The sequence below is a fragment of the Podarcis bocagei genome, assembly GCF_964188305.1.
Source record: "Podarcis bocagei genome assembly, chromosome: 5".
Lineage (NCBI taxonomy): Eukaryota > Metazoa > Chordata > Lepidosauria > Squamata > Lacertidae > Podarcis > Podarcis bocagei.
Window position 1 is genome coordinate 58,836,554 of NC_138129.1, and position 19,782 is coordinate 58,856,335.

At 44.4% G+C, this 19,782-nt stretch overlaps 3 protein-coding genes across 4 annotated transcripts in view; 2 read left to right on the plus strand and 1 right to left on the minus strand.

Moving 5' to 3' along the window:
- PRPF38A (pre-mRNA processing factor 38A) overlaps positions 1 to 19,782 on the plus strand; it is a 178,898-nt gene that overhangs the window by 135,873 nt on the left and 23,243 nt on the right. The gene's annotated exons all lie outside the window — the stretch shown is intronic.
- Positions 5,469 to 8,136, minus strand: COA7 (cytochrome c oxidase assembly factor 7). The gene is made up of 3 exons (XM_081195378.1): positions 7,889 to 8,136; positions 6,524 to 6,664; positions 5,469 to 6,237 (listed from the first exon to the last, which is right to left on the minus strand). The coding sequence occupies exons 1-3, from the start codon at positions 8,127 to 8,129 to the stop codon at positions 5,786 to 5,788; spliced, it is 834 nt and encodes a 277-aa protein (XP_081051504.1). The 5' UTR covers positions 8,130 to 8,136; the 3' UTR covers positions 5,469 to 5,785.
- The window catches only part of ZYG11B (zyg-11 family member B, cell cycle regulator), a 31,322-nt gene continuing 18,211 nt past the window's right edge, over positions 6,672 to 19,782 (plus strand). Inside the window, exons 1-3 of one of the 2 annotated variants that reach the window (XM_081195373.1) lie at positions 6,672 to 6,693; positions 16,728 to 16,893; positions 17,611 to 18,365. In XM_081195373.1, coding sequence (XP_081051499.1) covers positions 16,881 to 16,893; positions 17,611 to 18,365 — 768 coding nt within the window. In that variant the 5' untranslated portion in view covers positions 6,672 to 6,693; positions 16,728 to 16,880. Of the gene's footprint in view, positions 6,694 to 9,391; positions 9,827 to 16,727; positions 16,894 to 17,610; positions 18,366 to 19,782 lie in introns of those variants that run through there. The other variant, XM_081195372.1, reaches the window with a different exon arrangement.

Below are 19,782 nucleotides of genomic sequence, written 5' to 3' on the forward strand. Positions count from 1 at the left end.
GGAATACAGTTTCCCTTTAGGCAGCGCCGCCCCCGGCAGCAGGTCAATTTTGCAGTCATATGGTCTGTGAGGGGGTAGCCTGTCCGCCTCCTTCTCGCAGAAAACTTCCAAAAATTCTGCGTACTTGTGGGGAATCGCTTGCAGCGTGCCTAGCAGCAGCTGTGACTCCTCTTCCTCTCCTTCCTGCCGGTGCACGATGCAGTGTTCAGCACAAAAGGAAGAGCCGAAGACCAGCTGCCTCTGGTACCAAGCCAGCGTTGGGCTGTGCTTGTCCAGCCAACTCATTCCCAATACAATGGGCGTATCCGATAGTTGAGTGACATTGAAGCTGATGATTTCTTTGTGATTCCCAAGTCGCATCGCCATTGGCGGCGTCTGCTTCACCACTTGCCCCCCTAGCAACTCCCTGCCATCCACCGTGACAACCTGCAGGGGCAGTGTGGCCGGCAGCAACTGTATAGCGTGCTTGTCGACAAAGTCCTGCCCTATAAAGTCCGCGTTGCTGCCCGAGTCCACTGTGATGGGCACGTCCATGGTGATTCCATTGGGCAGCTGGAGAGATGCGGTGAGCCTCACCACTGGTTTGGGCGGGAGGGGGTTCACGGGCTGTAAAATCTCTGGGGACTGCGGCACTAACACGTCTGGCTGGGCCCCAGGGCCTATTCCTCCAGCCAGACTGCTTCGTTTCCCTGCTGTGTTCCTCCTTGCTGCGTTGCTGCAGTCACCATTGCCAAGGCTGCAGTGAGCTTGTGGAGCCTCTGGGGACACTCTTTCGCCATATGCCCTGGCTCCCCACAGACGTAACACTTCCTGTTCCCTCTAGGAGGCTTCGCTTTCACTGCTGCCGGTGCTAGGGCTCTGGTTGCTGACTGAGCCCTTGCACCTCCAACCTCCATAGGTTCGGCTCCTCCTCCTGGCGGAGGCGTGGATTGCGCCCGCGCTGCTTCTCTGGGAAGGAAGGAGGGGCCCCTGGCTGGTTCGCGCCCTCCACGCCCTTCGTCCCTGCTCCACGGGCGTTCTTCCAGCCTCACCCCCACTGCCAGTGCCCTCTGAACGACCTCCTGGGTGGTTCGGGGTCTCTCCCCCCTCGCGATCTCATCTTTAATCGAGCTGTGCAACCCCTCCCAAAAGAGGTCTCTTACAGGGGCCGAATCTCTGTCCCACTCCAGGGCACTGACCAAGGCGAAAAAGCGGGCATGGTACTGCCTGACGCTGGCCCTCCCTTGTCTTAGCCCATGCACCTCCTTCCGGGCAAGATCCACGTCAATGCTTGATAAAAAACACCCATCCATCGCTTTAATAAAGGCATCTGCATTCTGGAGCGCCGGATCCTTATCTCTCCATAAATTGCGTAGCCATGCTTTAGCATCCCCATGCAAATGAGACATGATGAATCCCACTCTCTCTTGCTCATCTCTAAAGTCTTTATGCAGCAGTTGCAGTGCGCACAGTACGTCTGCTCTAAAGTTGGGATACTGTTGCAGGTTCCCATCGAAGTGAGAGACCAGCCCGCCTGTTCGTCTCGCCAACCCAATTCCCTCCTGCCGGGGTGTCTGCTTTGTCAGCACGTCTAACCTGACCTGGAGATCCCTGCAGGCGGCAGCTGCCTCCTCCTCTCTCTTCCTGGATGCGAGAGCCTCGGCAGTCAGTTGTGACACTGCTTTTCTGAGTTCCTCTATCTGCTGCTCAGCCGTCATGTTGTCTGCCGTTTGTGAGCTAGCTAGTAGGCACCTGCTTCTCTCCTCTCCTCGAGGCTGTAGATGCCCACAATTTTTGGGGGACGGAGCTTACTGTCAGAGCTGCTTCAAGATCCTAGCTCACAGAGGATCACGCTAGCCAGCGGTCATTAAGTAAAAGTCTTTATTGAGTTACAGTTTCCATTCTCAAGCTGCTACTTGCAACTCTACGTCTAATGGCTAGATCGGCGAAGCTCCGTCTGAGTCTCCGCCCCTTGTGCACCAACTTAATATCCTAGCCCTGCTCCACCTTTTCCGCCTGACTGTCCTCCTCTGGGTCCCTCTACCCCCCGGGGTTTCTTCCTTCCTGGATTCTTCTGACGCTGACCCGGACCCTCCTGCCTCCTTGCGCCGGGCTTTAGGACCTGGTTCCCTTTCCGGGCTGCTTACTGCGCCGCCTTCCTCTGCATTTGAACTTGGCGCGCGCGCCCAGCCTTCCACTTTCCTCTTAACCGTTTCTTCGCTCCCCGATGGAGGTGTGGCCACTCCTGACTCATGCCCTCCCTCCTGTGGTGAGCTGCCAGCGCTTGCCCCCTGGCTCCCTCCTTCTTCCCTGCTCCCTGGCGGTGACGCTGGTCCCGATTTCCAACTGCTCTCCCCTGAGTCCCCTCTGGCTCTATCTTCCTGGGGTGCCCCCCTAGACTCCCCCCTTGCCCTGGCCACTGGTGCTCCTTTCTGTGAATCCTCTGATTCACTGGAAAGACTAGGAGATCTCGGGTCGTCGTCATCACTCATCTTTTCTTCTGCCTCCTCCCCTTCGCTCTCTGTTTCCTCCCTTGGCCTTGCCTCTGCTCCTAAACCCCTGACAGCACCTATTAGTTCCACGTCATCTGCATCAAATAATTAGAACTGATGGTTTATGTCACTCCTTTTGTTCTGAACGAAACAGGCAATACTGAAGTCCTGGTAAACAACGAAGAAGTTTCCAAAGCAACATCTGGGTATATACATTGCTTCAAGAAACAGATACAGGTTTTAATCAGGTTGAACAATTATATTCAAATAGAGTAGACACATCTGCAACTCTTAAATCCCATCAGGAATGGCATAGATTAAAAAACTGAAGTGCTGAGGAATTTGTGTATTTTCTTATTGACTTTGAAAACGTCTCATCCCTCTTTTGATTTGCTTATGAAGAATTTGATACCATTGTTATAAAGATGCATAGGATTCAAGTTGTAGTGTTAATAGCTGAGCTCCTTCCTGATGGTGCTGATAAAATATTCATTTTTAAGATACAGGACACTGAATATTTATATAAGAAATTCAACATTTAACAAGCTCAAGGCAGCAATGAAAGGAAGGTATTCAGCAGAAGTCAAACCTGTGGGATGATGTGGAAATAAGGCACACTAACAGAACTAAGGAATGTTTGAGTAATTATACTATCCACACTCATGATAGAAGACTGCAGGCTATAAGGAAGGCATGTAAGAAATAATGCTGAGAAACCTGGGAGATGTTTTATTTTTTGCTTTTATCAGTTACAACTGTTATTTGGACCCAAACCTAATTATTACAAATTACACTCACAGTTATTTCAGAATTCAAATCACCACCCTGAAGGGAAATAAAAATGTGTTTCCTATACACAAACATATGAGACTAAAGAGGTTAATGTAATGTGAATTTTAAAACTAGAGTGCCTCCTAGTGACAGAAAAAGGTAGCAGATTATTCTGAAGAAGTTAATTAAACCGTGCACTGATTGATGTCACAAACTGATCCTACACAATCAGTCATGGATTCAGCTATTAAAGAACCCTTCAGAAATAGGAAATAATACAAATTAACTGCTCAAACTCCATAGAAAACAGTTTACAAGCCAAGAGAGCTGAATGGCATTCAGAAACAATTTTGAATCTCATGTTTTCTGAAGTGAACATTCCTAATTGCCCACAGGGAAAAATAACTGTGTTGTGAAACATATAGCCCTACATCACGCCATCACCGTTAGGGCTGGTAGTAATTCTCATGACCTCACGTAGGCAAGGTGGCAGATGCATTTGTGAGCACACAAATCACAAGCTCATTCCTGGAACTGCATGCTTGTGTGTTGCTCAATATTATGTGAACTGGGCCTGAATTTAAAATGAATCATGATCATAAGTGTCCCTTCTTTTGGCGACTTCTATAAGTCCCCCCCCCCCCAGATAATTTATATAAGTAGTCACCCATTTGCAATAGTAAATGGGAGACTGCTTATATAAATTAACTTGCAAAAAACACACAAACCCAGCTGAATATAGTTTATTCTGCTACACTTAGATCACAAAATAAAGATTAGTGCATGGTAAGTATAGGAGTTGCCTAGAAACAGCATGGTTAAAAAAGTAAAGTTTCACATACTTATCCCCATGTAAGCAAGAATTAGGATATTCAATTATATTATCACTCAACACAGTTATTCAAACCATATTCCCCTCAAAGCTTGTGCCGCTGAAATTAATGGAATGTGCTTCTAATTACAGTGGTACCCCGCAAGACGGAAAACCCGCTAGACGAAAGGGTTTTCCGTTTTGGAGGCGCTTCGCAAAACGAATTTCCCTATGGGCTTGCTTCGCAAGACGACAGCCCATAGGGAAGTCTCCGGGACAGCGGGGAAGCGCAGCGAAGCGGAGAACGTCTCCTCCCGCCGCCGGACATCGGAACGAAGCTCCGATGCCCCGCGGGGGGGGGGACGTCTCCTCCCGCCGCCGGACATCGGAACGAAGCTCCGATGCCCGTGGGGGGGGGGAAACGTCTCCTCCCGCCGCCGGACATCGGAACGAAGCTCCGATGCCCGGCGGGGGGGGGGGAGAACGTCTCCTCCCGCCGCCGGACATCGGAACGAAGCTCCGATGCCCGGCGGGGGGGGGGACGTCTCCTCCCGCCGCCGGACATCGGAACGAAGCTCCGATGCCCGGCGGGGGGGGAGGACGTCTCCTCCCGCCGCCGGACATCGGAACGAAGCTCCGATGCCCGGCGGGGGGGAGAACGTCTCCTCCCGCCGCCGGACATCGGAACGAAGCTCCGATGCCCCGCGGGGGGGGGGAAACGTCTCCTCCCGCCGCCCGGCATCGGATGGCTTTCCTGAAGACTTGGGGTGGGAGGAGGGTTTTCCTTCCCACCGCCAACATTCAGAATGCTGTTCTGAATGTTGGCGGTGGGGAGGAAAAACCCTCCTCCCACGCAAGCCCCGGGAACAGAGGGAAAGCGCTGCGCGCCTTCCCTTCTGTTCCCGTACCTGTCCTGAAGGCTTGCGGTGCGGAGCAAAGCCCTTCTCCGCACCGCCAGCCTGGCAAGCGGTTTCCATAGGAACACATTAATTGATTTTCAATGCATTCCTATGGGAAACGGTGCTTCGCAAGACGAAAAACTCGCAAGAAGAAAAAACTTGCGGAACGAATTAATTTCGTCTTGCGAGGCACCACTGTAATGCATTTGGTATTGATGGCTTTAATAGCATATTAGCACATCCCTTTACCCATCTGCAAAGTATTACATGAATGGAGTTGGCCAGTTGCTTCTTTTTCTGAAGATACAATTTCTGCTTTCTGAAAATGAATAAAGGGACTTGCTGCAGAAAAGAGTTTATTTAGAAACAACAGATCCCCACCGGACTGTTAACTCAGTGTATGTAATCCTGATGCATTTGAGAATTACATTCTAGAAACAATGGTTTAGTTTACAGCAGTTTTCACGTTGTAGTTTTAAATACAACATTGAGCTACCCAAAAAATCACCCAAGTCCTAAAAATATTGGTTTTTATTGTGTTTACAAAACAATAATTTGTACAGGCAAAAAGAGACACCCATTCACACAAATAAGTTTTTTGAATCAAACTCTACACCTTCCCCCCCATCTCCTCCCGCTGGATGCCTCCCGAAATTGGCTCACGGCAGGTGTTTGGAGAACCCCCAGAACAGCAGGCAGGGGGAGGAGAGGGGGAATCATTCTGTCTGGCAAGCAGCAATGTTGCAATACTGCCATGCTGAATTCCACCCAATGTCTGTGCACTATTGTACAAAGTATGTTTCTTGAGAAAACTACAATTCACTTGACTGGGCTTACTCTCCAAATGTTAAGGATCTTGTAGCTGCCTGCTGTTCTTTGTGCAGGTCTTTTGCTCTATTCTTTAGGGTTTCTGCCTTGGCATCATCCTTCTCAACTCCGTCCCCCAGCTTGTACATTCGGCTAGCGTTGGCACATGCCCATATGTGTCCCAAGTCGCACGCTTTCAGAGAGTATTCCAAAGCCTGGTTCATATCCTTTGGTATCCCAGGGGCTCCCTGGAGATATATTGCACTAAGATTGAAACAGCTGGGAGCAAAACCGCCATCACAAGCTTTACTGTAATAATCCCTGGCTAGGAGTGTGTTGGGCTTCTCATCATCATTGCCACGTCCATCATGTGCCAGCAGTCCAGTATTGTGACAAGCATCTATGGATTTCTTCCCACCTTTCTCACAAGACTTCAAAAAACAGTTGTAGGCAGTTTTCAAATCTGCAGGGAGCCCACCTGCCGGGAGAAAATGATTTGTTCTATGCATTGTTCTTTTCACAGAATTATAGAATTGAAAGGGACCACAAGGATCATGTAGTAGTCCAACCCCCTACAATGTAGGAGTCCTTTACAACATCCCTGAAAGTAAGTCCAGTGCTACTCCCATACTGCAGCTAAGAGAACTGAGGCAAAAAAACCATCCACTACACTGCACTACATAAGCTTTTAATAACCTTACTTGGATTGCTTTTCCTTTTACAGAGAGATACAATGGGTTGTAGAGGCGGATGTTCTTTCTTACCTTTCCCAGTAACATAGTAGGCTCCAAGTTTGTAGCAGCTCTCACTGTGCAGGTTTTTTTCACAATTCTCCTTTAGTACTTTAGCAGCTCCCTCAAAGTTTTTCTTTACTCCCTCTAGGTACTCAGCAAGACGGTGACAACCTGTGGTTTCACAATGAAGGGAACTTAAGGTATGATCATGCCATCCCCATTTTTGTGCTTCACTTGCAATCTTTGGTTTCTTCCCTGTTTGATTTGGTTTTTATCCGTTAGGGCAGGGTGTTGATTGCCTCCAACATCTGCTACCTGGTAATGTAGTGAAAGGTATAAAATGGGCTGACTTCCGAGTCTGAAATGGGATTCACCAATAGGTCCTAATGCTGCATTTCCATATAAAATAAAAAGTAAAAAGGGACTGATCCCTACTGACTCAGTTTGGATGATCTAATCTTAAAGCCAAAATGTGAATGAAAACTTTATTCACACATACACCATCACTTTGAGGTGCAAAAAAATCAAACCAGGAAGTCTCTAATTAGCCATGTTTCCTGTCTCTTCTGAATTCTGGAATCATGGGTTACTAGCTTCAGAAAATATGGCGAGAGTTAACCATGCTTCAAAGTTAACTTAAGTTCCTTGCTTGTTCCAATGCTGGTAACCATAATTTCCTGGTTTGGTGGAAACAGGCAGCTATGAGAAGTTTGACTGCTTGCTCAGCAAAGGGAGGAGCAAACGGGCTGCGTGCACAGGTAACAAAATTAGAATACAGTACTGATTTGCCCAGTAGTCCTTTCCTTTGTTTTATAAGCTCCAGAGAACTTTTACCTAAATCTATCTGAAAGGCCTGTTGATCTCTGCTCAACTTCTTTTAGAGCAAAGATGGGGAACCAGATGTTGATGGCTGGAACAGATGGGCATTGTAGTCATCTAGAGGGTAATGGTTTTCTCACCACTGCTTCAGATTAAGGCTTCTTAAATTTGCAGCCGCTGTTTGTTTTGAAAGCTACTCATAATTTCAGTCCTGCAGATACTACGGTAAAGCTTCCACTCAAAAACCCAAGGATGAAATACCCATTTTTTTGGTTAGTCTGCTGCAAGGTTACAAATAAATCAAGGTGGCAGAATAAATGTGGGACCTGCTTTCATTATCTTTATGTAACCTATGCTTATGTGACACACCCAAGAAAACAAACACATTTATTCAAAAGTAAATACCCTGAATTAATTGTGCAGAGCTACGCACATCTACTCAGAAATAAATCCCGCCGAGTTCAATGGGGCTTACTCCCAGGTAACTGGACAGAGAGGACTGCAGCCTGCATTTGTAGCGCTGGGGAAAACGTCGTAGACCAAACAATGTTGGCCACGCAGCTACCTCCACCTTACCGTCAGGATCTTTCTCCTTATAGCACTGGAAGCTGAACTCCACACCCAGATTGTCTAAGTACTCCTTCACCTCCTCTTCATCCTCGAAGTTGATCAGCCCAGCCATTTCTCTGCAAAGAAGGGAAGGGGAAGAAGGAAAACGCACAGCATATACTTGCGCTTCTCCCTGCAAGGTGAAAGCGTCCCAGGAAATCTTGCCCTCCTGCACCAGGCGGAAGAAAATCAGCGACGTACACGGCATAGGCAACTTCCGCTCTGCCCTATGGAGGAAGCGAAGGGGTTGCAGAGGTGGGTGGGAATCGCAGCGCAGCTATAAACATAGGCATTCACACGGAAATAGCTGAAACTGCTCGTCCCAGTGACAAGTTGTAGAGGACAGCAGCTGTGTTAGAGTGCAATCTTACACATATTTACCGGGGATTAAATTTCATACTGCTCTGCTCGCTTACTCCCAGGAAAGTAATGCCACATGCATGTTTACATATTAGTGTAAGCTCCACTGAAACATGTAAACATGCATAGGATCGCGCTGTAAAACAGAAATCCCGCCCCCCCCCAAAACCCCCAGCTTGTAGCAAGATGGGCTGTTTTCACGGACTCCAAGCCTACCTGAAAAGCACGAGTAGAATAGCAACAGTCTCTAATTTTTGTGTGCAAGGCTCAAATCAAGATGAACACAGTGACAATTCAAAACAGCGGTTGCTAGTACAGTATAACAAAATACCCCACCTTTGGTATGGTGCTTTAAAATATGCGTTGGAAAAGAAATCCCTGATTTTGATTGAGCCCTTAATGTCGTGATGAATACATCAAACTTGCTATAAGGCTCCCAAAAAGGAAACCAAAGATGTGCAAAACTTCTTGCATATGTGGATTGGCAGAGCGGGGGACCTTGAATATGCTCATGCAAATATATAAGGAAATTCAGATTGAATGCTAATTTTGATAGCAGCTGCTTTTAGGACTATAACAGAGGCAGTTTCTCACATGGCTGGAGAACTCAGAAGCTTGCTCACAAATTTGTGACATTTTGGTTAATTGAAATAATTATGATAATACGGCTTTTGAATTCCCACCAACACCTTGTATGAATGATGAATCTCAAAATATGTGAGTAGAAGAGGGAGCTGGTTTTTCTCCAATCTAGTGCATTTATTGCCTGGAGGTTGTTTTACTGTACTTCAGTGGTAAAGAATAGGTTTTTTATGGTTTTATTCTCATTCCTGCTATTGATTTTCTTTAAATTCTTTACTAACAGCGATTGCATCTAAACTTTGGTTTTATACTTACTGTTTTGTTGCGTGTGGTGTTTTAAACTCTCCGTGTAAGCCTCTTCCAAAGGGGCCTAGAAATTTTACAACATATATATTTAATGTGTCAGAGATTATATCTGCCTCGAAGCTTCACTATCTAAATCAGGATCCGTGTCTCGCGGTTACTCTGTAGTAAGGGAAACTACTCTGTACAGGCCTAGGGGCTCTCTTTTCTTTATTTTGAATGATTTGACTGAATGACTTCACTTTTATCAGTTATCTGTTCTGGCCCCGGAAACCCAGGGGGGACTGTCCATCACTCAGGCGGGCTGCGAGCCTATACCCACTTATCGGGAAGAGCAAGGGGCACCGAATTCAATGGGAACTCCTGTCTGACAGCGTTGCACGACCAATGCCATCTTTGCTCGGGCATGTTGGAAGGCTTCCCGGGTGCCGGAGCGCGTCTCCTTTAAAGGAGGCGGGAGCTGTGTGGGTGTTTGCTGGTGTTTCTTCTTTCGTTTTTTTCCGCCGGCTCCGCTGAGGCAAATTCACTTCCAGGTCGAGGGTGGCAGCTGGGCTGGGGGGCCCCGGCTCGCTCCTGTCGCTGGTCGGGGCCCGCCCCTGAAGAGCAGCAACAGCAACAGCAGCAAGAGACTGAGGACGGAGGGTCCCCGGCGCAGAAATGGTGAGGGGGCCGGGAGAGCGTGGCTCGGGGGTGGGAAGCGGACAGCGCCGAGTATATACGGAGAGGGACGAGGGGGTGGGAGAAGCAGCCGCTTGGATTTCAGACTGATGGAAAAATCCGGAATACTCTTCCCTCCCCCTACACCGGTATACCTATCTGAGCCGTCACAAATGCGGACCTTGCTTCGGCAAAAGCAGGAATGGCTTACCCGTCAGCCTCCATCTACCCAGACGGGGAGGGGGGGGGTTGCGCGCGTTGAAGCCTGCCCAATTTGGTCAACCCCGAGGTGGTTAATGGGTGTTAGCGGGGTGGTTCATCTCTGCCAGCCCACCTGCATAAGGAGAGCGTGGGGCGGAGGCGGGATGCGAATAAAGCTGGTGGGAACTGGAGGGTAGCGCCAGGATCAGGCGATTGGAACGGGAGAATTCCCCGAGGGATGTGCTTGGGAATATGGCATGCTCAAGAGAAGGCTGTGCATCTCGGCCAGCAGATACCTGCCCCCCATTCCTATGCACCATTTGCTGCTGCGAATTTAGAAACACTATTCCTGCTGTAAACATAACATTGAAAGTTGAGGCTGGGAAGACCCGCTCTTAAGTCACCTTGATGGAGAGTCTGACAGGCTACTGGAAGCAAAGGAACAGATAACCAAGTGATCTTGGCCTAGTAGCCTGGTTGGTTTTTGTAGCTATTGTAGTGCTGTTTTGTTGCCAGGCATCCCCGTGTGGTGAGAAAATAATTGCCAGCCTTCCTGGAAACGGAGATGGGGCGGGCAAAGACTGACTGGGCTGTTTCATGTATTATTACAGTAGCCACACGGAGAATCCTGTGGGACACTGCTGCAGAGTGACAGACTTGCTGCAAAGAAAAAATCAGTTTGGAAAACTGCTCACCACACAGGATAACCCTGTTGAACGGAGGATGTATTGGAGTACTAGGACTGGCTGATTTAACAAGCTCTTATCAGCTTCTAGTAATGTCACACCACTTTTCACACAGCAGCCTCCATGTGCTTACATGTTGTAACTTCATGCCACTGAAGGGGAGCAATCCTGTGGACTCTACTGTGTTAACTGGGTTGCTAGATGCCTAGGAAGACAGGGTCCCTATATGCTGAATAGTTTTGCAGAAGAGGGAATCTTTGACTGTATGGTCAGCTTTGGCACGGTATCTGATGCTACTGCTTTGTGAGAACAATTAACAATAGTAGTTAAACCATAATTTTTATATTGGAAAACAATGTTTATGGGAATGTTTAAAATATATCAGTTATTTTCATGTCACATTTTCATCACATAGCTATATAAAAATGGTCGTAAAAATAGCAGATTTTTCGAGTGCATGTGAAGTGGTCACTGCAGTCTATTGGAATGTTTCAGACCACCCCGATCTCTGCAGAGCAGTGTGAGATTCCAGGAGTCTCGGCACAGCAGAGACTGTAGTGTCTTTATGAAATATGGTTTATTTACACAAATTTACACCTGAGTCCACCTGGAAAGAGGGTTCCAGGCATCACATCTCAAGAGGGGCTTGCTCCCCACAGCAGCATAGCATTGGATTCAAAGGTAGCCAAAACACCACCTCTCTGTCTCCTCCACACAGCTGGTCTAACCATCAGCCTGCATGGCATCTTGTTCCCCCCTCTTTCCTCAAATCCTTGCTAACCCCCCACCCCAATTTGCAGTTTAATATTGTAGAACTCCGTCATACAATTTTGCTGAACATGCTTATTGCCCCTAGAGTTCAGCACTTTAGGATGAACAATAAATACTTTTGAGTGTAAGACTCAACACAGTGTTGGGATGTGGACAGTCATATGAGTCTGAAGCTTTCCATTTGCTCTCCATAGAGAAATTGCTACATAAAGAATGCAATTCCAGTTAGACTAGCAGTGCATTTCTGAAAACACAGTAGTTTGCCTTATTTTCTTTTAAATAATAAGATTCTGAAGCAAATCTGATTTTAAATGAATATATATTAAGTGGCAGAATGGAACTGCATTTTAAGATCTCTTGTCTGCCCCCCTCTCCACTCACTCCCTGGTTCAGAATGAAGGAGAAACATTAAAAAGCTTTATCACAGCTAGGATTATTGCTTTTCAAGAAGGCTTTAAATAATTCTGATGAATTTGGGAATGCTGTGGTGGTGGCCATAGATCAATTTATAGTTCAGCTACTAAAAATAGTGGCTGGCTGCTGAGGTCCCCGCCACCATTGTGTAATTAATCAGAGAGTTGTGGTCCTTGGCATAACATAAGAAAATAATGATCTATATTTAAGAAATAATCTAGAAAGCGTTTTGTCAAAACACATACATTTACTTGGGATATATTATTTAAATAGAATACTTTCTTAAGATGAGTGCCTGGAACTGTTCTGAGAAAATGAAGTTGAATAACATTCTCAGTTCTTAGAACAGCCTGATCAAGGAGGGCAAGTTCAATTGGTTGTGCTTCAGGGAATTAACACCTGATCCATGTATTCTGTTAACCCAATCCCCATGAACCAGATTGTTATCAAGGGCTGCTGATCCTGCAGCAGTGCAATCTTAATGGATGCCTGTCTTCTTCTAAACCCTTTAAACTTTTATACCATCATCATTGCCATCAATATGTTTGTTACGATGTTGACAGTTATAAACACATACTTCTTTCATAGTTGACAGTTGCACCAGTCTCCCTTGCTCAGTGTTTTGCTTAACGTGCAGACCAAATACAGGGCCTGTGCTGAGAATATCCTAATGCTAATAGACCCTTGACTTTTGTTATTCCATGTAAGAAAACACATTCCATAGGGGCCATTAATTCTACTTCCTCTGCCAACCATTCCTTATCATCATCATCACTATTATTATTGTTCTTTTGTTGTCCTACTACAGCTGCTGGCAGAGAATGCCAAATCTAAAAATCAATGTGAAAATAATTTTGCATTAAAACTTCACATTCCTTCACAAGCCAAAATATGTCTGTGCTGCTGGTATGTTTCTTTGTGCTGGAAGGTTTTGTAGAATGAAATTGTGTTCGACTGCTGCTATTAAGAACTCTGGTCTGATTATTTTATTAGCTACATATTCCCACAAGAATAATATATTGACTGCTATAAGTTTGAAGCTTCTGAGACTATTACTTTATAATTATTTAAAGTTTTGAAAATATTAATGTTCATCAGAATCACAAAACACGTGTTTTTCACCAAATGGATATTCTCTGCCTACTTTCAGGTTATCACTGACTGAGAATATCATTTTAGCCAGACAATCAGTACTGATCTCATTAGATTTTTCAAGCAGCAATGTGTGATTTGTTGTTGTTTAGTCGTTTAGTTGTGTCCGACTCCTTGTGACCCCGTGGACCAGAGCACTGATTAGTGCTGATTATTTTCATGAGCAAAGCACACTTGCTATCAGTAGGTGGAACTTTTTCTCTTGATCCATTCAGCTTTTAATCTTTGACCCACCTTGCTGACTCACTGTAGCTTATTTAATCAGTGGGGGGAGAAATTCCTAGTAGTGGTAGCCTACCCCCCCCCGAAATGTTATTGCTCTGTGACCTATGGGTGCAATCTTCAGACCACAATCTGTTTTTGTGCAGTTCGTTGGTTGCTCAATTATCACAGCCACAATGCTGATAACTGAAAGTAAGTTCTTATTGCTTTTTCCTCTTCTAGCAATAAGATTTTTTTTATGTTGCACAATTGTAATACATGTTCAAAAACCAAGATTCAGCAGTGTTGTTGTTTTCTGGAGGAATGGTAAAACTGCAGGAGATATGTGTGGTTGAAATTTAAATTCCCTTACACATGTAGCTAAGAGAGATTTCATTTTCAAATGAAATGGAACTGCATATGCTGTGCCTTTATAAGGACTGAATGTATTTTGTTTAACTGCTGCTTTGAGTTTATCAAGACACTTATGTGAGGCAGATGAAACAAAATAACAGAAGATATTAAGCTGAAATAAAAGGGAAGTGCTGTTAAGCCAAGCTGGTGCATTGGGAAGAAATTAGCACTACTATTTTTAAAATTGGCTGGGGGAGTATGTGCTAGCCCACTGAGCCTGCTTTTTGTCTGTGGTGAAGGTGATTCACAGTGTTTGTATTATTCCCTTAAAGCTTTAGCGAAAGCTAAAGTACTGAACATTGCAGGCTTACATATAGGATATGTAGGTGAAATAATAAATAACCTGGGCAATTCTTTGTATTAAGAAGGCGGCCTGATGTTATAGTCCTTGACTATCTTGGCTTAATTTAATGTGATACATGCATCATTAGACCATGGAAATGGGAAAAGAAACAAAGCCAAGGAATCATTGCAGCTATATTTCAAAAGGGAAGTTGAATAACTTTCCTGTGTTCTGTGGCGGAATCTACACACATTTAAAAACCATTCTGAAAATGCTTGCTTTAAAGCATTTTGAAAAAGACATTGAATTTTCCTTAAGGCTCATCATCACCATCTAGTGTCACGTTGTATATTGCACTTAAAACACACTTAAAACATTTTATTTGCAGCTGTATAGCTGAGTCCTGTGTCTTCCATGTGTTTTCTGACATCTTACTTCAGCAACTTTGTTAAAAGATTTGAAGATCTGGTTTAAGCACTAACATTTGACGGTTTGATATGAAAAACTTATTAGGGCATAGTTTGTTTATGGTTTTCAGTTTTATACATTTCAATAATTTTACAATCATTTTAACATTTTTAAACTCTACTTCCTTTCCCCTCTTTCTGAGGTTCCCTAACTTTTAAAAAAATATTTTCTGCATATCCAAATTAACTTAATTTACTCATTTATTCATCTACTTTAAATATATACTCTTATAAAATTGTAGGCTATTACAATAACCCTGCCAATGTTCTTATCTGTTTACAACTTACTGTAATTCCATGATTGTCACCGGTGCATTCAAAATTGTCATTTTATCAATTGGTATTTTAGGTATTCCACTGTCCTCGATATTTTTTGTATTTCATCTAAATTGACCTATTCCACTTGTTATAATTCTGTATAAAAACTCACGAATTGATCTCTTATGTCTTTAGGATTTTCCACCTCCTATATTAATTTTATATAGGATTTCTCTTGCCTTTTTTATTTGCTATGCTGATAATTTCCCTGATTTATTAGCCTTAGGGTATAGGAAGAGAAAGGTGAGCTTGAGCAACTGAATCCTATCTTAAAAGCCATAATCCATGGAATAAAAAAAGAGTTGTAATGCTCTAAACTGCTTGAGCCAGTTTAGTTGAACATATTACTGTACTCCTAGTCATCAAATCAGGATTGTACTTCCAGCAGAAAACTGTAGCGTTTAAATATTGACTGTGAGTCCTGGAAGACCTGCTCCCTGCCTTTTCCCACCTGGCCTGGGAGGAGGACAGGACCTTGACTGACTCCAGCTACAAAAGCTGAAGCTGCTGAAGAGGCCAGAGACCATCGTGACAGGCTCTTAGTTAAATGTGCATTCTGTAGTTGACCTCCTTTGTGATGTTTTATTTTGAAATCTTTAAGATAACGTTTTAGTTTCCTGTTAATTATGTTGCTTTGAATGTGTACTTTATATTTGACTTTCTTGTGTAATATTTTATTATAGATTGTTTTATGTGAAGTTTTAGTGTTGGTTGTAAACTGCTTTGAGATGTTTTCTTAAAAATATAGTCGTATAGCAATGAGACATGAATAATAATACTGATAATATACTACTACTACTACTACTACTACTACTAATTTTGCACTTAAATACAATTGTATGCATTATTCTTCAGAATTTCCTGGCTCTTATGGTGCCAGGGAATATCCTTGCCACTTGCATGAGAGCATTATGCATGCATAATTTTTGGTCCCTGCCACTTCTGACCCCTCTATAATTTTCTTCAATAATTGGGGAAGGACAGGGTAAAGATTCCTTGTCTTCTCATCCCACCTAGGCCCAGTGCTACAGAAGAGCCCTATTGAATCTGAACCAAAGGCCCGTCTGTTCAGCATCCTGTCCTGTTCTCATAGTGGCCAGCCAGAATTCTCTCTCTCTCTCTTTTTTGCTATTACTGCAACTAATAATTATGATAATCATTACTTACCTCATTTATAAATTGCTTCCTATGAAGCACCTCAAAGTTATTTCAAATTACAATAAAAATAGGCAAAACAACTACGTAAAATCCAATACAGATGCTGACAAGGATAAAAATTCCACTTAGAAGTATTGTTCGAAGAGGAAGGTCTTTAACATGTAGCCTGAGGACAAGAGATGGTGCCTGTCTAATATGTAGGGGAAGTACCAAATGGCAGGTGTTGCCATGCTAAAGACTCAATTTTGACATCATGCGCAATGAACCTCTTTGTAAAATGGTCTCCTCAAGGTGCCCCCTTCTGCAAAATGCAGCGATTAGTCAGGTATATAAGGGATGAGACAACTACCTCTGTGAAACCCGCAGGCAGGAAGTAAGTGCAACATCATCCTCTCCACTTGTGAGTCCCAGCAACTGGTATTCAGAGGCAGAGTACTAGAGGTAGGGCATAGCCATTGTGCCTGGTAGCCTTTGCTAACTTTATATCCTCCATGACTTTGTCTTAATTTATTTCCACTCTGACAATAAATGATTCTTAGGGCCGTAACTTGCAATTACTTCATTTCAGCCAATTTGTATTGTCTCAACTTTTTACATGCATGTGTAAAAGACCATTCCTATCATTGTCACATAAAACACCCTTTGAGTCCAATTTCTGCCTCCCAAAGGATCCTTTTAGTGGTGGCTGGAATTGTTCTCCCCTCACCCAGATCCTTCTGACAGTGATGGGAGCTTGCCCCCCACTGCAAATGTTTTATGGGGAGTTACTTGTTTTGTGATGGACTGTTGGTTTTCCTAAAAAACAATAAAATATCTGGCATTTTCTTTCTTTGTAACAGGAAGAGGCTTCACCATATTCTCTGCTTGACATCTGCTTAAATTACCTAACTTCCGACCTAGAGAAGTTTTGTACAGAAAGGCATGATGGTTCACTATGTTTGCAAGAGCCTGGAATATTTCCACAAGAAGTGGCTGACCGATTGCTGCGAACGATGGCATTTCACGGTAAACGAATTCATCTGGGTCTAGCAATTATGGCGGTTCTGATAAAATGGAATGTTAGGAAATAGTGATTTGATTTACCTGCATGTTAGGACACATGACATCGTTCTTTGGCGCTGCTTCAGCAGCTGTGGCACAAGTCAGATTTGTGCCATTAGATCTAATTGGGCCCTCTGGGTTAGGCAAGTAAGGCAGAGTCACAAGACTCTGCTACACTTAACTACTGAAAATTCATTTGTGCTGTTGGAAATTCTGGCTGCAGAGTTGCACTCATTACATAATTTTTAGGGCTCAGTTAACTTCAGTATCTTTCCCTATCATGTTCCCTCTTTCCTTATATCTTTCTCTGCTGGAAAAAAGCCCTTGCATTGTACAGTTGAGGCTGCACGTTGATTCAATGGGAGTTGTATGGGCACTGCGAGGTGGATCCTTTATGTCAATCTTATCTTTTCTATGCTGAAACTTGGCATACATTGTGGGTACCAAGCTTCAGCATGGCAAATGGTAGGATTATGTTGATGATGTTTCTCCAGTACCACATGCCTGTTGAAACCACTCTTGAGGGGGGAAAGGGAGGTTATCAGAATCAGGAGTGCATAAAACTCTCTCCTCTTCTCTGGCAAGCCTGTCCTTCTGTTCTAGGCCCAGTCTCTTTTTTCCAGTTTAAAAACAAAATCTGTGATAAGTTTGTTTGTTTACTGTTCTTCCCTCCCACCCCAGGACTGCTGAATGAAGCGACAGTGGGCATTTTTCGAGGGAATCAGATGCGCTTGAAACGAGCTTGTATCCGGAAAGCAAAGATCTCTGCAGTGGCTTTTCGGAAAGCGTTTTGCCACCATAAGCTGGTGGAGCTCGATGCCACTAAAGTGAATGCAGACATTACGATCACAGACATCATCAGTGGACTTGGCAGCAATAAATGGATCCAGCAAAACCTTCAATGCCTTGTGCTGAACTCATTAACTCTTTCCTTGGAAGACCCCTACGAAAGGTGCTTCAGTCAGCTGATGGGTCTCCGTGCTTTGAGCATTACCAATGTTCTCTTTTACAATGAAGACCTAGCGGACGTGGCTTCGCTTCCCAGATTAGAAAGCTTGGATATATCCAACACCTCAGTCACCGACATAACTGCACTGCTCGCCTGCAAGGATCGCCTCAAGTCTCTCACCATGCACCACCTGAAATGCTTGAAAATGACAACCACTCAGATTCTGGATGTCATCAGAGAGTTAAAATTCCTGAATCACCTTGACATTTCGGACGATAAACAGTTCACATCTGATATTGCACTTCGTTTGTTAGAACAGAAAGACATATTGCCCAACCTTACATCTTTGGACATTTCGGGAAGGAAGCATGTTACTGATGAAGCTGTAGAAGCATTTGTTAAACAGCGACCCTCAATGCAGTTTGTGGGCCTGCTGGCTACGGATGCTGGCTACTCATTATTTCTCTCTGGCGAAGGAAACTTAAAGGTTGGTATTTGTTTGTTACACAATTCTAAATAGTTGTGAACTAAGTTTGACTTGCTGGGGGTGGGGCTCAAAGCTTCAAATCCTGGTGATTAATGGGTCAGTTCTAATGGCATTGTGTGTGTGTGTGTGTGTGTGTGTGTGTGTGTGAGAGAGAGAGAGAGAGAGAGAGAGAGAGAGAGAGATCATTGGCTTCAGAGTGCTGCTAAACCACAGCTCCTAGACCAGCAAAAGGTCTACCACTCTTGACAGTGCCATCATTCACATTTTGCAGCATGAGAAGAACTAAATCTGCCCCCCTCCCACCAAATCTTGCAGCTGGGACTGAGGTGGAGGCCCAGCAGGCTTTCCTCATTTCCAAAATGTATTGATGGCAAATCAAGCCACTGCCATCCCCGTGTCTCTGTCTCTCAGCAGCAATTCCTTAAATTTACTGTATTCTGCTTGTTCCACTGCCCTCTTTACTCTAGGATTCAGTTGGTTGGTTCGCTACGGCTCATAGCTGTCAATGTTTCCCTTTTTTAAGGGGAAATTCCCTTATTCTGAATAGGATTCCTCGCAAGAAAAGGGAAAAGTTGACAGCTATGCTAAGGCTCTTGGCACTGCTTCTTCCTTGTATAAACATCACTCATTGCCTGTTAGATTGGGGTTACTGTTGTTGTTTTTTCCTTGTAAGTTCCTCAGAGGTCTCAGTGGGGACATATGACAGGGTATAAATTTCATAAATGCATAGTAAAATTATGCGCATGTAGAACATGAATCAAAGCAGCAGGCATGCCACCCCATTTTCCTGAGAATCTTCCACTCAAAGGTATTGCTACAAAAAACCTCTCAAACGGCCCTTTCTGCGTAGGAAATAGAGGCTTGTTTAGAGGGGAAATGGCACGTGTGCATGTAATTATTATTTTCTTTTTCTTTTTCTGTTCCTTAACAGTTCTTGAGGAAAAACTGCGGTGTTTGGTTTTGAGGGGCATTATCTGATTGTTTTGCAGTTTCTCTGAGATGCCGTTTTTAAGAGTAAAAGTTTAAGAGAAATGCAAGTGCTCATAGATGGTGTGCTGTCTTTGCCTCTGCAGATCACAGCATGAGAGAGGCTAGTCCCCCAAGAGTGCTTACCTCTTCTTCTGCAGCCTCATTTGTCACTTTCCTTTCCCTATGGCGTATAAAATTAGTTAACCTGTTCTTAAAAGCCCCAGCACCATAGCAATGACCATAAGTTCAGCTGCTTTTATTGGCTGGGAGAGGACTATTGCTCAGCTGTTCCCACCACCCACCACCTCCTGCCAAGGCGCACAGCAGGGAGAAGTGCCTGGTGCTGTGCTACTCTCCTTGAAGAAATGGAGAATAATTCCTTGCCCAGCAGCAAAGGAAATGGTGAAATGGTCATTCTGTACCTGTTAATATGTTGTCTTTTGCAGCC

What these genes read in the sequence shown, in the direction of transcription:
- COA7 (XM_081195378.1), bottom strand. Translation starts at nt 8,129, where the DNA reads ATGCCGTGTACGTCGCTGATTTTCTTCCGCCTGGTGCAGGAGGGCAAG. An exon ending in TAAGGAGAAAGATCCTGACG is followed by an intron (nt 6,665 to 7,888) that starts GTAAGGTGGAGG and finishes GTGAAACCACAG; the next exon opens with GTTGTCACCGTCTTGCTGAG. An exon ending in CTACTATGTTACTGGGAAAG is followed by an intron (nt 6,238 to 6,523) that starts GTAAGAAAGAAC and finishes TTCTCCCGGCAG; the next exon opens with GTGGGCTCCCTGCAGATTTG.